The sequence below is a fragment of the Grampus griseus genome (assembly GCF_964374135.1).
Source record: "Grampus griseus genome assembly, chromosome: 8".
NCBI classification, from domain to species: Eukaryota; Metazoa; Chordata; class Mammalia; order Artiodactyla; family Delphinidae; genus Grampus; species Grampus griseus.
Genome location: NC_139002.1, coordinates 39553802 through 39571512, shown reverse-complemented (window position 1 = coordinate 39571512; position 17711 = coordinate 39553802). Strand labels below are relative to the sequence as shown.

Below are 17711 nucleotides of genomic sequence, written 5' to 3'. Positions count from 1 at the left end.
AGGGGGTGATTTTTATTTTCTTCTTCGTGCTTCTCTGAATGTTCCAAAGTTTCCATAATAGTGTTTCTTTGTTTTAAGGAAACTCAGTAATTCCTCTTTATATTAAGGAACCCAGTCGCGGTCTTTTCTTGTCACGTGTTGGGCCGCCACAGAACCGGGACTCAGCCAGCTCCAGCGACTTCAGAAAGCGAGGCATACACACCTCCACGCCGGCTCTGGTTCACTGACCTTTCACTGGCTGACGGGCCTCTCTCAAGCACAGCTGTGCATCTGGGTCAGCCACTCCGCACGTCTGACTCCAGGGTCCTTCGTGGGTGCTCAGTGGTGGGAGGGCTGTAAGGCAGCTGCCTGACAGGTGTAGGCAGTTGACCGACTCAGCCCCCATGGGGGCTGAAGCCGTCCTGGGTCCCCTGGCTCAGGGTACCAGCATGTCTCAGACAGGAGTTCACAAACACGTGTCAAGCTGGGTGCTGTCTTTTCGTTTTCCCATCTATCAGGTCGAGGAGCCTGGGCAGCGTTGCCTAGGCACTCAAACGTCCTTGGGCTTCTTCAGGAACTGCTTCCAGCATGTGAAGGGGTGTGAGGACAGGCTGTTTTCCAGGCTTTGTCCTCCCTCAGGCCCTTTCCCAGCCTCATCTGGAGACAGAGCCCTGCCCCCCGCCCCTTCCTGCTCTCCTCCTCTAGGTCACTGCCACGACAGGCTCCACGGACAACAGGTCTGTCTTCCCAGACTGCAGCTGGGAGGACGGCAGGAGGCTGTTGGCTAGTGGAGCGCTGCGGCCGCTGCTTTTCTCTGTCCAGGCCACCCTGAAGGAGGGGACTGGGGAGGGTGGCCGCTCCTCCCGAGGCTTGGGCGACCTCTGGCACACGCGCAGTAATGCCTTCAGCGCGACCCTGAAGTTCTCGTTGAGCCAGCAGTAGATGAAGGGGTTGTAACAGGTGCTGCTCATGGCGATCCAGTGGAAGGCAAAGTAGAGGGCATTACTGGTGTGGATGACCTTGCTGGACAGGAGGAGGACGTAGCAGTTGAGGGGGAACCAGCAGAGGGCAAACAGGACCACCACCAGCATCAGCATCTTGATGGTTTTCTTCTTCTTGCGTCGCAGGGCCAGGTATTGCTCCGTGGTCACATCCCCAATGGTGTTGCACAACCACAGCTTCTTGGCCACACGGGCGTAGGCCACGGAGATGAGGAGGAGGGGGAGAATGTAAAGCAGGATGAACGTGGCCAAGTCCAGATACTTCCAGAAGAGATCAGCTGGCTCAGGGAAGTCTGGCAGGCACAGGGAGCGGACAGTGTCCTCACTGGGGGCAGGGGAGAGAGAGACAGAGAGAGAGGGAGAGGGAGAGGGAGAGAAGGAGGGTGTGAAATCAGCGTGGAAAAGCCCCATCCCAGGAACCACTGGCCTCTCCCTCCACTGGGCTCCTGGTACATCCGTCTGTTACAGCACATGTGATGAGCAGCCTAATTATCTGATTACATTTTCAGCTCTCCCACTAGGCTGGGCGTTCTACATGGGTAAGAAATACACCTAAATGTCCATCGACAAATGAATGGATAAAGAAGACATGGTACATATATACAATGGAATATTACTTAGCCATAAAAAATGAAATAATGGGCTTCCCTGGTGGCGCAGTGGTTGAGAGTCCGCCTGCTGAAGCAGAGGACACGGGTTCGTGCCCCGGTCCGGGAAGATCCCACATGCCACGGAGAGGCTGGGCCCGTGAGCCATGGCCACTGAGCCTGCGTGTCCGGAGCCTGTGCTCCGCAACGGGAGAGGCCACAGCAGTGAGAGGCCCACGTACCGCAAAAAAAAAAAAAAAAAAAAAGAAATAATGCCATTTGCAGCACGGATGGACCTAGAGATGATCATACTAAGTGAAGAAAGCCAGACATAGAAAGACAAATATCATATGATATTGCTTTCCACGTAGAATCTAAAAAAAAAATGATACAAACGAACTTATATACAAAATAGAAATAGACCCGCAGACATAGAAAACGAACTTATGGTTACCAAAGGGGAAAGGTCGGGGGGGAGGGATAAGCTGGGAGTTTGGGATTAATATATACACCCTACAATATATAAAATAGATAATCAACAGGAATCTGAAAAAGAATTTATATATATATACACACACACACACACACACTCATATATATATATAACTGAATCACTTCGCTGTACACCTGAAACTAACACAACATTGTAAATCAACTGTACTTCAATTTTTAAAAAAGAGAAATACACCTAGATCACTCTGTGTCCTCTTTACTTTGTATTATTCCTAGCCCAGAATAGACACCCAATAAATATTTGTTCAATGAATGAATGCAACACTGGTGTTCCTAGTCTTAGAATTAACTCATCCTGGGAGCATGATGGATTCAGGAAATCTTGGAATTTCCCATTGTACTACCTACTCCCATTCCAGAGGGGATCCAAGGAATGGGGCAAAGAAATGCATCTTGAGAATGTGAGTGGCAATGCCTGAACTCATACACCTTCAGCCACTCAGACAAAAGGTACTTATTTTCTATGGAATGTACCCAGTCCTCTTGAAATTTTTTAGGGACATCTGTGTATGTTGGAAAACCCAGAGCTGGTGGGTTAAGAATATGAAGATTATCATTTGCTGAATGAGGTGGCAGGGAGCTCCCTCAGCAGCTTCCTTCCACTTGGGGAAGCGAAAACCCAGGGGCTGTTTTGATTGAAGGCGCAGTTTCAATACACTCACACAAAGGAAGTCACAAGACTATTTCTTACATCCCAGAATGGGGGCACTATGAGCCAGAAGAAGGGCAGTCCTCCCTCCCAGGTCACAGGTGAGCAGGAGAGAGAGACCAGGGTAGCAAACACCTGTTACTTATAAGGTGGTTGGGGCAGAGGTCACTAATTTTTCACAAGTGGTCATTTTAAAAGATGCCCCGATGGGCTTCCCTGGTGGCGCAGTGGTTGAGAATCCGCCTGCCAATGCAGGGGACACGGGTTCGAGCCCTGGTCTGGGAAGATCCCACATGCCGCGGAGCAACTAAGCCCGAGCGCAACAACTACTGAGCCTGTGCTCTAGAGTCCGTGAGTCACAACTACTGAGCCCGCGTGCCACAACTACTGAAGCCTGCGTGCCTAGAGCCCGTGCTCCGCAACAAGAGAAGCCACCTCAATGAGAAGCCCGCGCACCACAACGAAGACCCAACGCAGCCAAATAAATAAATAAATAAAAATAATTAAAAAAAAAAAAAAAGATGCCCCGGGAAAAGCAAGGCGGGGACTTGTGGCAGGAATCCTAAGCTCTGGTCTTTATCTAAATGTCCAGACTCTGGGTGCGAGCAGGGTTTTCATACTGTAACATCTCTGAGCAGCAACTCAAAATTGCTACTTTTTTTTCCATCATACCATGTAGCTTGTTGATGTTGTTATAGGTGCAGCTGGCCATCACTAGTGAAAGAAAGAAAACTCTCTTCGCTTTTGTTAGCAGAAAAAAGAAATAGCCTTCCATATATGAAGGCAGTTGGGGAGTCTGAATGCTGGGAAGGGGTGGGTATGTGATTCATTCGATAGCCTAGAATTCGGGGACAGAGACTTTATAAATTAGTTGAAATTGACCTTCAGAGCTTGTTCTCTGGATCCCGCTATGTCACAGGAGTGTACGTAAACGTATGTCTCAGGTGAGGCAGCACGTGGTAAGACCTGCCGGCAGTGCACCCCCTAGATCCCCTTTACTGGTCTGGAGCACCAGGCCCCCCAGCTCCGGCCCACCTGACAAGACACAGCTGTCAGCCGTGATCTTCTAGGGGCCTAGGACTACCCGATACTTTCCACAGATCCATTACGAGCCAGAAGTGGCCACGTGTCTCCATTTCCCCCAGGAAGGCCTGGAATACAAAAGCCCAGCCCCCTTGGCTCAAAGCAGGCAAACTCTGTGTTAGCAGTCTGCTCCAGAGCTCCCCCTGCAAACCACACCCTCCCTTGGTCTCTCCCCATTTGCTGTCCAGCTTCTCCACTGCCTTACCCATTACCCCGGGAGCACTTTCTTAAAATTCCCAGGCACATGTACCTTCCTTTATCTCAGGATCTGTTTCTATGGAACTTCAGCTGAAACAACAATGAACTGATGAAGATCACTCTAAGCTCATTCATTCATTCAGTAACTACGTACAGAGAGCTCATGATGTGAGACAGTAATATAGACGCTAGGGACACCAAGATGGCAAAATCAGAAATGGCGCCAGCTCCCCCCAACCTCACAGTCTAACAGGGGAGATCACCTTTAACTGACTGGCAGCACGCACGAGTGTTTAAGTTTCAAGACACTGAGTGCTTTCCATTCTGTGAGAGCACAGGACAAAGCATATGATAGAAGGGAGGTAGTGGGGAGGGGGGTAGAGCATCCTGCCTGAGACACTTAGAGATATACATGTTTGTAGGCTGTGGGAGAGAATTTAAACATCACCATTTTAAACAGGGCCTGGGTGATTCTGAATATCAGTCTGGGTTAGTACCTGTCCTCAGTGGCAGAAGCTGATTGCTATCGTCTTGACCTTACAGACAAAGGGACAGAGACTAAAGAGGAAGCTAAAAGTGTTGCGAGGAAAAGATGAGAAAAAGCAGAAAAAGTGCAGAGGATACGCACGGGCCTGGAAGCAACAGGATGGGAAGGAGACAGAGAACAGCTCAGCGCAGCAGGTACTGGTAACTCTGAGATTCAGAGGGGGCTCAGATTTCCCTCCGTCAAGGTTCTTCGGATCCCCAGGCTGCTCCCCACTAGTTTATCTCACCTGTACTTGAAGGTAAATAATTTCTGGCAGATAGCATGTGGAAGTGAAAAGAAGGTCGCCATGGTCCAGATGACTGCGATGTAGATGACACCTTTTGTGATTGAGATCCGGGGTTTTAACGGATGCATGATGACCTGGAAGACAAGCAAACTGGGCATCACTGGCTGAAGACAGTTTGAAGCAACTAAGAAATACAGACGATGCAGCTCACTTGTCACAATGAGGCAGGTAGGTCCTACTTAGAGTCAAGCACCCCTTAACTCATTATCGAGCCCCTGAGGGGCACCACCACACTGTCCAGCCCACGGGGGTACAGAGAGGGTGTCATCTGGACTCAGAGACTCCAGGCAGTTCAAATGCCCCTTGCAGGACTTCCTTGGTGGCGCAGTGGTTAAGAATCTACCTGCCAATGCAGGGGATGCGGGTTTGAGCCCTGGTCTTGGAAGATCCCACGTGCCGCGGAGCAACGAAGCCCGTACGCCACAACTACTGAGCCTGCGCTCTAGAGCCTGCGAGCCACAACTACTGAGGCCGCGTGCTGCAACTACTGAAGCCCGCGCAACTAGAGCCCGTGTACCGTAACGAAGAGAAGCCCCCGCTCGCCGCAACTAGAGAAAGCCCGCACGCAGCAAGGAAGACCCAACGCAGCCAAAAATAAATAAATTAATTAATTTTTTAAAAATGCCTCTTGCAGGTCATGCGTGGCAGAAGCCGGGTGCAGTGAGAGGATGGGGGAGCAGTGAAGGGGGAGGTCTGTTCCTATGACACCCACAGCGAGGCTGGCACAGGAGCAGCCGTGGCACCTCAGGATCTCATCTCATCTGCCCATGATTCCAGATCCTTTAAGTTACAAAGGGCTCCGAGGGGTCTGAAGGCGACACAGGTCGGGAGGAGACTCTCACCACTTATCATGGGAAGCTGCATTGCCCTTTATTTGGGGGTTCACCACATTGTCTCTGAAAGCCATTTCTAAAATTGCAGTGGGGCAATTTCAGCTTTCCCAAGCCCCAAATTAAACCATTGTTAGAGGCTTTGGGCTGAAAAGCATCTTGGAATTGATTGCTACTGTATGCCAATCAATTCTCCTAAAAGGTTTAAATAAAGACTTGGGAATTTAACAGCATCCTGATTTTAAGATTAGAATCATTATTCCTCTTTTTTTAAATTGAAGTATAGTTGACGTATAATGTATAAATTTCAGGTGTACAATATAGTGATTCAAAAGGTTATACTCCATTTATAGTTATAAAATATTGGCTATATTCCCCATGTTGGACAACATATCCTTGTAGCTTATTTTATAATAAGCTATAGTTTGTACCTCTTAATCTCCTACCCCTATATTGCCCCTCCCCCATTCCCTCCCCACTAGTAACCACTGGTTTGTTCCCTGTATCTGCGGGTTTCCTTCTTTTTTGTGATATTCACTAGTCTGCTGTATTTTTTTAGATTCCACATATAAGTGGTAGCACACAGTATTTGTCTTTCTCCGGCTGATTTATTTCACTTAGTATAATGCCTTCCAAATCCATCCATGGCAAAATTTCATTCTTTTTTATGGCTGAGTAGTATTCCATTATACATACATACCACATCTTCTTTATCTATTCATCTGTTGATGAACACTTTTAGCTTGCAAGATTAGAATCATTATTTCTTGAAAAAGCCGTTTGGGGATAGGTGAGTCGGGTCAGAAAGAGAGGTCATAAAGAGCTACCATTGTCTCAGGATGCCATCCCAGGACACACTGGACATTCTGCTGTGTCCTCCCAAAGTCTTCTCCCAATTTTTTAAGGTTTTATGGGAGGAATGGACTAGGCTTTAGAAGCTGCCCAGCACATCTCCATTCTGGACTTTGCCATCCTTGCCCCTCACACGCCATCGTGGTTCAGGTTGATAAAGGGAGTATAAGCCTCAGTCAGAGGCCATGGGCGCCCTCAGGTCCTTTCCAGCTCCCCTCACCATATCGACCCATGTGAATCCGATGGAGCAGGACAGTGAGCTGGGACTCCCTACCCCACCCGACACCTGCGCCTGCCACCTGCCCATCCCCCTTCAGCTTGTTTACCTCTTCAACAACCTGGGTCCAGAAATATCCATCTCATATCCCGGCCAGGAGCCTTGCCTCGGACCTGCATTTGCCACTCTCTTTTCATCTGTGATTTTCCAGATCTGCTTTTCAATCCCCCCAAAACAAACTCGTTCATTTCTGACACACAAAATGCCAGCAGCGAGTCTTCACTGGAGCAACAAACGTGGAATAATGTTTTGCAGCCCGTAGCACAAAGGGAGCTATATGCCTATTTTAGCCCCACTTTAGGGGCTATATGCCTAATTTAATGCTCATAGCGGTCAATAAGAAGACAAATACGCTCACTGAAACGTGGGCTAAAACACTGCCTTCAGCCCCCTGGAGAGCAAAGCCGGAGGGAAGGACAGGGCATCGGGGGGTGGGTGCCCTCACCTGGTGGCGGTCCATGGCGATGGCTGTCAGCGTCAGGGCTGAGACGTGCAGGGAACAGTACTGGGCGAAGCGGCTGACATGGCACATGCCTTTCCCGAACACCCACGTGCTGTTCACAAAGCGGACCTGGAGACGAGCCCACAAAAGTCAGAAGACAGACAGGCCTTGCCACTGACCCTCGCTCCCTGTGGTCTCTGAGGAGCATCCCACAGGAGCCTTCTCCCCCTCCTCCTTCTTCCTCTGCGCTGCTGGACTGTGGGTCACGCGTGCTTATCTCCAGCATGACTCATTCTCTATCATTCAGTTCAACAAACCCTGACCCTGCTGTTATGGCTGGGCCCTGTTCAGTGCCAGGACAGCGTGGGAAGGACATGGGCTCTGGAGTTAGATTTCCCACCTCTAATCTTTTCTGGCTGTGTGACCTTTGGCAAGGTAGGTAACCTCTCTGAACCTCAGTTTACTCATTTACAAAAAAAAAAAAGGCTTAAAAATCTCTACCTTGTATCTTATTGTAGGAATCAACTTAAAAAAAAATGGCTACAGGGACTTCCCTGGTGGCGCAGTGGTCAAGAATCCGCCTGCCAATGCAGGGGACACGGGTTCGAGCCCTGGTCCAGGAAGATCCCACATGCCGCGGAGCAACTAAGCCTGTGCGCCACAACTACTGAGCCTGCACTCTAGAGCCGGTGCTGTGCAACAAAGAGAAGCCACTGCATTGAGAAGCCTGCGCACAGCAACAAAGAGTAGCCCTGGCTCACCGCCAACTAGAGAAAGCCTGCACGCAGCAACGAAGACTCAACGCAGCCAAAAGACAAAAAAACAAAACAAAACAAAAACTACTTAATAAAAAATAAGTAAATTTAAAAATGAAATAACTTTAAAAAGGCTACAAAGTGTGTAACACGTCTGGCAGATTGCTAGAAAGATATGATTAGAAATAGCATTTTTATGGTAATAGTAAAATTCATTTTAGGCTCATATGAGTTCAGACTCATGGAGGAGACACATCTGAAGAGTCACAACACAGCACGTGGGCTGTGCTCTGGAACCCTAGCTAAGCAGGCCTGCAACACGTTATCTGGAAAGGAGTCCCAGGGGCCTGCAGAGCTGGGAGCAGGGACCAGGGTCTGGGCAGGGAGAGAAGAAAAGCTCCCAGGGCATGTCGGGTCCAGGGAGCAGACTTAGGCCTCGCCCCACATCCTCCATGGCTATTTGCTCACTCACTCAGCTCCTGAGCTCCCGTGAGTAATGCCCCACGCCCAAGAGAGATCAGGCCTTGATTCTGATCAAGAAGCTTCCAATGTGGGCAGAGGAGGATTCGGGTATCTCAGATGCAAGACAGAAAGTAGTCAGTGCCCTACAGAAGGCCCAGACAAAGGGCCACCAGGTGGGGTGGGAGTGCGCTGAGGCAGAGAGAACGAGAGAAGACACCGAAAGAAATAGAGCAGGTCAGCTCGAGAGGAAGAATATTGCGTAGTGATTTACAGCAGAGTATTTGCTAGTGATAGCTGCCACCTTGGGCAAGGCACTTAGGCCCAATGAGCCTCATTTTCCTCATCTGTAAAATGGGGCTAACCCTTGTTCACATGATTGTTATGACACTCAAACACATGTAAGGCAGATAACACAGGTAAAGCAGGTACGACAGTGCCTAGTACATAGCAAGTACTTAACACTATTAACTGCATTATTATAACATACTAGACATTTGAGATGAACGTTAAAGAACAGATAGGATTTGCCCATGGGGAGATAAGAACAAAGGGCTTGGCACTAGGTCAGAAATCCCAGGACCTGTTTGGGGAACAAGGGTTGGAACTGTTTGGCTGGAATGTGTGGATGAGAGTCACGAGGGACAAGTCTGGTCTGATCATGACCCTGGGACAGCAGACCGTGGACACTACTCTCTCTGGAATAGGCAGGGCGGAGCGGCCCAGAAACATGACAGAACAGGAAATCCTTAGCTACTCCTACTTCTCGCCTCCCACAATCAATGAATCACCAAAGCCGACCAGTGCTACCTCGAAGGGTTTCCAAATCCATCCCCCCTCTTCTTCAGTCCCAAGGCCGTGGCCCGAGTGGAATCCCCCATCATCTCTCACCTGGACCATGATAGCCTCCAGACGGCTTTCCTTGTCCTCTAGTCTGTCCCCCTGTAATTCAGCCTTCACGCTGCTGACAGCATTTTCTTAATCAAAAATCAGACGCCTGCTTAGAATCATCATGGCCTTCAAGAGACAGCCAGATGCCTTACGAGCGCCCAGGCCGCTCGCAGCCCTGCCCCAGCCTTCCCTTCCGGCCACCTCTGCTTCCCCCTGCCCTGCTGCCTCCTCCGCCGGCCTTCTTGCCTCCGCTGCTCCAGCTACAGTGAATCGCTCAGCGTTCCCTCAACACACCGTGAACCTGGACACCCTTGCCTTTGTTCGCCCGGGTCCCTCTGTCTGCAATGAACGTTCATCTAGGCCTGGGAAATGTCTACTTATCCTGGCCTCTTTGAAATGCCACGTGCCCTGAAAAGTCTCCTTTGACCCTGTCGTGGGACTCTGGCAGGTCAAAGTAAATGATCACCTTCTCCAGGCTCCACCACATTCTGTGTACGGCTCTGCCATGGGAGTTGTGAATAACTGTTTGCTTTTCTCTCGATGACCAGACCTGGACTTCATGCCGACGTAGAGTGTAAAGTGGACAGAAAGGGAGACCAGGGAGGAAGGATATCGTCACCAACCAGCCCAAGGGCAGGACATCTTACCCCTTCAAGGAGCCTGGCTGAGGGCTTAGAAGACCCGCCCCTGGTTGCAAGAGCCTTGGAAGCTCTGACAGGAATTTGGATTGGGGTGGTTGCACGGGTCAGGTTGAAGGCCAAGCTGCTTTGGATCAACCGGGAGCGGGGGCTGGGTTCTCAGGACGCTGACATCCCCTCTCTTGCAGGACATCCTCCGGGTAGGGGCTGTCAGCTCTCAGCCGCAGCCTGGCCTCCCTCCCCACCTGCCCTGTGTCTGCCGCAGATCCAGCCATGCATCCTGTTCTGGGCAGCAGCATAGGGCCATACCCTGGGGCTTCCCAGTTCCCATCCCGGGTGGCCCAGTCCAACCCCAGCACTGCAGATTGTCAAGTCAGAAGCCAAGGGGGATCCAGGAGGAGCCAGAGACGCATTGTCCTGTGCTTTAAGGCAGCAGGGGGAGAGCGTGTGTGTATGTGGGGGGGGGGGCGGGGGTATCTGGAAGTCCCTTCGTCCTTGGCTAGTCAGAACATCCTGAGTGACCAGGAATCTGTTAAATGTAGGCAGGAAGGAGAGCAGGAGAAGTCCATGGTTTGGATTAGTGGTCCAAGGGTGCCCTGCCTGCTAGGTCCCAGGTGAGTGGCTTAGTGGACAGACCTCTGGCTGCACTTGAGACAGGGGAAGTAATTCTCATCCTGGTTCTGCCAATTACTAGCCAAATGACCTTGGACAAGGCAATGAACCTCTCTGTGCCCTAGTTTCCTTATCTGCAAAATGTGAGTGAAGTTCTCATAGTGAGGACGAGAGAAAATGTAGTTTTTAAACATAAGGGTTGGAAGGACATTCACAGGTGGATAGGCTTGTGGGAGTTCACCCTCTTCTTTTTGCTTGTCTGTTATTTCTGGTCAAGTGTATGGTGTGTGTGTGTAAGAAAGAGAAAGAGAGAGAGAGAAAGAGATATGAACAGATATGGTTTGGTAATAACTCAAGTATCAAAAAGACTATTCCAGAAATTGGAAAAATGTAACTCATGCTGCAGAAATACAAGGTGTAACTGTCACGATGATTACTTGGTCATAGCCCTCCCAGTCTCAAGCATCCATGAGTATCACAGTCCCAAGTCACGGAGGGAGAGAAGTGACACCCCTAAGGCCCAGCAGTCAGGGCTCGGTGGAGGTCATGGGAGCGAGAAGGGGGGCTCACCCACCACCCCTGTGCGAATGCCCCCAGCTCTGGGGCCCAAGCCCACCTAACCCTCATCTCTTCCACAACACAGTCTTCACACACAGACTTTGCCGTCAAACCACAGAAAGCAAATGCAATTTAAATAAGTGGTTTAGGAAAATTCACTCATGGTTCCATTAACAACTAGCAACGGTTTGATATTTCAGCTTGGTGCAAAGCAGCATCCCATGCTGGGGCATTTAATGGGCTGTACTCCGGCTGGGAGGCGGGGTGGTGGGGGGTAATTGACCTAACAATCTATGCTGGAATTTCAAGGGGCTTCGATTTACTGCACCATCGTCAAGCAGATTCATGCTCAGTGACACTGAACAGGAAATGGTCATTTGTTCACAGCTGGCTGCAGACACTCGATTCATTGACCCCAATGCCATGAGCTGCAGAAGCGCTGGCTTAGAAGATGATGAGAGGCAGAGACAGAGAAAGACAGAGTCGCAGAGAGGAAAAAAAAGATGAAGACACCGAGAGAGAGAAGAGAGACAGACCCCCGAGAGACAGACAGGCAGAAAGACAAACAAAGAATGACAGAGACAGACACACTAAGAGACAGACCAACAGAGGAGAGTGTTGAGAGATGAGAAATGAGAGATGAGAGGGCAAGAGAGAGGAGACTAAGAAAGATGAAGACAGGAAGACAGGCAGAAGAGGGAGACCGGCAGGGAAATGAGGAGAGAAATCGGGTGGAGAGAGGGAGAGGGACGCAGAGAGAGACAGAAACGGAAATAAGAGAGACATCGAGACAGCAAGAGAGAGGAGGACAGAGAGAGGAGAGAGCGGAGCGCCAGCCCAGCCCTCGCGGTCTCACCAAAGTGAAGGGGGTGTTGAGGAGCGTGATCATTATGTCGGCGACGGCCAGGTTGACGATGAAGAGGCTGGTGGCCGAGTGCATCCGCTGGTTCTTGAAGATGACATGACAGACCAGGACGTTGCCAAAGAGAGAGAAGATGATGATGAAGGAGTAAGCCGTGATGAGCAGGGCTTTCACCGTGGGGTTCTGGGACTCGGCTCCGTAGCGCCTCCGGCCCACGAAGTTCTGCCAGTCGGAGAAGGTATAGTTGTTCCAGGAGAAGAAGTGCGAGGCGTTGGGCCCCACCAGGGCCGCCTCCGGGCTCTGCTCGTCCGCGGCTCGCGCCACTGCGAGGAGGAAGAGCAGCACGCACCAAGGGATCATCTTTGCAGAAGCCTCCGCGCCCGGGACGGGACGGGGCGGGCGGGACGTCCCGCCAGGCCGCGCACGTGCGCTCGGGCGCGGGGAGAGGAGCGCGCGGGGCTGTGTGCGCAGGGACTCCCGGCCTCGCAGCGCCCGGCCGGCGCCCACTCCCCGCCGGCCTCTCGCCCGCGATCGGCGCGCTCCGGACCGCCGGCCGCACTTTTGTGTCTCCGCTGCGCCACCCGGCTGCGGGCGTGCGAGTGCCTCTGCCTATCGGGCGGCGCGGCGTCTCTCCGGGCGACCATGACGCGCTCCGGCTCGGCGGGCTTCCCCACCCCCGGCCCCAGCCCGCTCTCGCTCTAGAAATAAAACTCCAGCCAGACGTCAAGGCTGTTTCCCTAAAAACACTCATCCGCCTGCTTTCTGCTTAAGCCTCGCCATCGGAAAGGGAGCCGGCGGAAGGCGCCCCGGGGCGGTTGGGGTTTCGGGGAGCGCGCGGCAGGGACTGGGGCCGCCCCGCTCCAGGCAACCCCTTGTTCCGCGCGGGGAGACTCTGGTCTGGTCCAGTCTGAGCGTCAGGCTTGGCAGGTTTCAGGTTGAGGTGGGTCACTGGGGCCTGGCAGTTCTGGCACAAGGTGAACAAGGCAATCGATGTAGGCTTTCTCCAAGCGCCTTCAGTGATCAGACTTCAGATGTCCTGGGAGGCTGGCCAGGTTTTGTTTCCTTCCCTTCACTAAGACTCAATATGTGTGTGTGTTGTGGGGGGTGGGGTGGGGGCTTAGTGTTTCAAGGAAACACTTCAAAGCAGTTCTCCTGACGTGATCCAGGAATCAAAGGAGATCAGTAGCTCTGTGCCCACTTCCTGGGTACCTGAGTTTTCTGCCCTGGGAGTTTTTCAAGCTGTATCTGTAAGGGATGATACCCATGTTGTTTTCTGTTCCCCACCTGCTCCTCCAGGAAATCTTGATATCTTGCTGACCTGTTCTTTCACTCCCCACTGTGATGTCTCTCCCAGTCACCCCTGGCCTGCCATCCGTCTCACCAGATCCCATGGAATCAGAGTCAAATTCCAGTTTTATCACATCCTCGCTGTGAAATCCTGAGCAAGTTATTTAACTTTTCTGGCCCTGGTGGAAAGTTTTCCTTTTTCCTGTAAGTGAGGTTTTCAGAGACCTGGGTAGGGATCTCCCACCACTTTACTCTCAGGTGCTATATACAGTAACTGGTCGACTGCTTATAACTGCCCCCTCACCCGTCCTATTGGCAAACCCCATGCAGACTCTTTCTTGTCATCACACCCTGCTGAGCAGTGCCCTTAGGCTGGGACTCCATCAAATGACTCAAGCCCAGGTACCTTCTGAGGTACTTGGTTCAGGAGAAATCCTGCACCTTTGTCCCACCTAAACCCTGGAGAACAGACCCCTCCCACCAAAGTCCTCTTTTCTCACTGGGCCTTGAGGGGAAGCCTAGCCACCTTTCACTTTGGAAATTTTCCAGGAAAGTTAGACATCAGCTTCTATACCCCGTTGAGCTCCAGGGACACAGGTCAATAAGCAATTAGAAAATGGTTTGATAAGTGTCACCATACTAAAGTACCAGGTGCACTTATCTAGGTGAGAGGGAATCAGGGAAGTCTTCCCAGAGAAAGTGACACTTCAGCTCAGTCCTAAGGGACCAGCAAGAGATATTAGGTCCCAGAGGAGGAGGCAGAGGGAAGAAGATGGCGAATTCCATAAGGAGGGAATCATGGCACATGCAAAGTTACCGAGATGAATGTGAGTACAGCTCATTCGACAACTACAGGAGTGGAAACAGCTAGAGCGTGTTACGCAAAGAGCTGTCAACTGAAGAAAAACGTACACCCTAGAAGTTGCCAGTTATGTTTTATTCAGGGACCACACTGAAGATTGTAGCCCAGGAGATAGCCTCTCAGATCGCTCTGAGGAACTGTTCCAGAGAGGTAAGGGAGGATCCACAATATAGAGAAGTTTTTGTTAAAATAAAAACAAACAAACACCAAAAGATGACTGCTAATAAAAAAAACCACACATCTCAAGTTAATGAATTTAGTGTTTTTCTATGTATGGGAAGATGCAAGAGTCTGGGCTCATTGAAATCATTCCTTTGACATACATCTTAACTATCTAGGGCCAGTGTCCTGTTTTTCTCCATCCTGAATTCTCCTCAGGGTGCACTGCAGTGGCAGATGGCTTGATGGCGGGCAACAGTCTTTGTTTGTGGAAATGGCAGGCAACACATGTTTTTTTGTTCAAAGAGTTGAGTGGAGAGAGAGGGCTGGGGAGGTAGACAGGGACCCAAACAAGAAGTGTCTCATCCGTTTTGAAATCCTCATCAAGATTTGAATGATTTCCAGAGAGCAACAGGAATTCACAGAAGGGCTATAAGTAGAGACTGAGAAGATCAGCTCTGCATTTTAGAAAGAACAGTCTAGCAACGGGAGAATAGAGGTTCTGGGGCTTGAGGCAGGAGGTTTGAAGGCTGTTCAAGTGATCCAGGAACAGAGGGGAGACTTGGATCCAGGTGTCGACAACGGGAGGAGCAGGGTGACAGAGATTGGAGGGAGGAAGCAGGGATGATTGCCAAGTTCTCGGTGTGTTCGAAGTCAAACACTAAAAAACACCCAAGATCCTCCTTGGACCTCAGCCCCTCCCAGAGCTTTTAGCCTACCTTTCTCCATTATCAGAAGTTCAAAGACGTCCACTCTTGTCTCCAGTTCATCACCTTACATTCCTTTGTTAAACAGCTGTGTCTGGGAGGAGAAGGTGATGAGCAGATGTCCTTCGATTCTACTGCTGGACCTGGTGGGTCTCACAGAATCATGTGGTTGGAATAGAGGATTATGTGACTGATCCTAGGAGAAGGGACAAGGGTGCCAGGCGCATGAAATAATAGATATTTAGCTACAGGAAAGAAACCAAGATACTGCCCGTGAACATGTAACTCAAGACATTGGGTGGACAGGATGCTCCATCAGGGTGACTTGGCAGCATCTCAGGGAAGCAAGTCTGGAATGTGATGGTGATTTAGAAAACGGAACCCTTGTTAGTTGAACTAATCCCAGTGTTGAGAAAGAATGTATGGGCAGAAGAGGGCTACTCAGCATCAAGCGCAGAGAAAGAAACCCAGGGTAAGCAGCGTCCTTCCAAGCTCTGTCGTCTAAGTACCCTGCTTGGGGCTCTGGACATCACACTAATCCGGAGCACCTCATGCCTTCACGTTGATTTCCTGCTCACCATGCCCACCTTGTAGGTGTGAGGGCATTTGTGCCAGGGGCTTGAAACTTTCTCTCTGAAAGACAAGGTGACATATTTTAGTTCTCACCTTTCCACAGAAGTAAATCCTGAGCCAAAGTTTCCAGTGCAAGGGATTATTGGGGAAGTGAAAGCAAACATGAGTGGGGAAAGAGGAAAAGTGAGACAAGGAAGGGAAGGTGGCTGACAAAGAACGTACTGTCAGACCAGCTACCACGGTGGGCCACTGAGCTTAATCCTGCTGGGAAAGCCAGTATAAAGCATACACGTCAGCTGTCCAAGCCAGGTGAGGGAGCTGGGCTAGCTACATACCACCTCCTGTCAATCACTGGTTGAACGCTGCTCCCAGGGATGTGGCAATTCTCCTTCACTTCCTGCTTGCCAAGTAGGTAGCTGAAGGGGGCTCCAGAGGCCAGAGAAGGCCCTCAGATTGGAGGTGGAAGTTGGACTGGTATGCCCTGAAGGGGTCAGGGGTACTCACAGTATACAAAGGTAGGTATAAATTCTAGAATCTTCTTCTTCTTCTCCAGGCATTTGGCTCTCTGCTCAGCCAGGCCTGGGCCTCCTGAGTTTCCAGCCAAGCACCACCATCCGCGACTTACCCTGAACTCCTGGAACAGCCTAGTGCTTCATGAAAGACCATCTCTCACCCCTCACCCCCTCACATTAAGACTAATTTATTAAGAGAAGTCCTCCCTCAGAGGCTTCCTCAGTTCTGTAGCATTACTACTGCAGTAACTAAAGAGATTTGGGAAGACACAGAGCTTCCAGAACGAAGCAGCTCCTTCTTTTGTGCCTTCTGAACAGAACCAAAGACACTGTGTATAGTCAGTATGTGCTGTTGGGGAGAAAAAATTTTCTTCTACCCATTTAGGTTCTTTTGGCTGGCCTAGTAACTAAATTAACAAAAGGCAGATTAACAAAAGAAAAACAAATTTAATTACATACGTATGGGATCCCAACAGACAGTGAGAGGCTCCCTGAAAGTCAGGCAGTTGAGGCTGAGATGCCGTATTCTGAACTAAGAAGAAGGCAGTAGGGGTCTGTGGCTTCAAAGGGAAGGAAGACAATTCACAGGAAAATGGGAAGAGCCAATGTCTGGTAAACAAATGTTTGCCACGCCGTGCAGAGAGAGTGGAACAGAGAGGATTTTGAACAGATAGGTCCTGCTGGATTCCCCCAGGTTTCCACGTGTAGCCCACACTCTCTGTAGTTATCTCTGGTGATAATTCTCTTCCTGGACCAGACCCTCCATCTAAATTCTTTTAGGCAGTTAAGGGGGAGGTAAAACAACAGTAACAGCAACAGCTCTTCCTGAATCTTTGGGGCCTGAATTGACTTCAGCTCAAACTAGTCCATAAGCCAAAGTGGCATATCTCAGGGATGCTCATTCTGAACCCCTTCAGTGCCAATAGTAATTATATTTCTGTCCCTAATAATAGTCATACATGTTAAAGAAACCAGAGAGCAGAGTTTAGTGTTTAACTCTTTCAAATGGACTTGAAACAAAAAATTAAAAAAGCAGATCATTTCACGAGTATTTTTAATAAAAACTAGACAAAGAATTATAGAATAACAGTATCACACAGAGGTCTTAGAAAGGTGTTTCTGAGAGTCTCACCACACCAAGATTCCTGGCACCACAAGCAATTGCTCACTGAACACCAATATTATTTCCTGAAAAGCCCTACTTGATTTAAAAAGTCGCCACTCCCACAGTCCTTCTCTGGTGACAATCACAGTGGCAGAGGGAAAAAAGGGCCCGTAGCACCATGGCCAGTACATGACAGTCACACGGAGATTGTTTTAATGGCAAAAATTTGGATGTCATCTTTCTTGAGCTACAAATGAACTAAGTAGGGCTAAAATATAAGCTATGGCTGAAGATAGTGTCAAATGGAATACAGACATAAAGTATGTGGGCAGGTCATTAGTTTCCAGGAAATGGTTGGCTGGAATTCCTTTCCAAGTTCCAGGACACTGGAGCCATGGGGTAAAATGGTATATTTAGGATAAGTACAAGGAAGTACACACAAGCAACTTACAGGTTGTGGTCCAATTTATTTGTAAGTTGCTTGAAC

The 17711-nt window shown here is 50.0% G+C and overlaps 1 protein-coding gene across 1 annotated transcript; it reads right to left on the bottom strand.

Annotated features, from left to right (window-relative positions):
• Positions 1 to 680: 680 nt before the first annotated feature.
• Positions 681 to 12379, bottom strand: GPR83 (G protein-coupled receptor 83; the record flags this gene model as incomplete). The annotated part of the gene is made up of 4 exons (XM_082659543.1): positions 681 to 1305; positions 4784 to 4917; positions 7248 to 7373; positions 12014 to 12379. The coding sequence occupies 4 exons, from the start codon at positions 12377 to 12379 to the stop codon at positions 681 to 683; spliced, it is 1251 nt and encodes a 416-aa protein (XP_082515669.1).
• Between the last annotated feature and the right edge of the window lie 5332 nt (positions 12380 to 17711).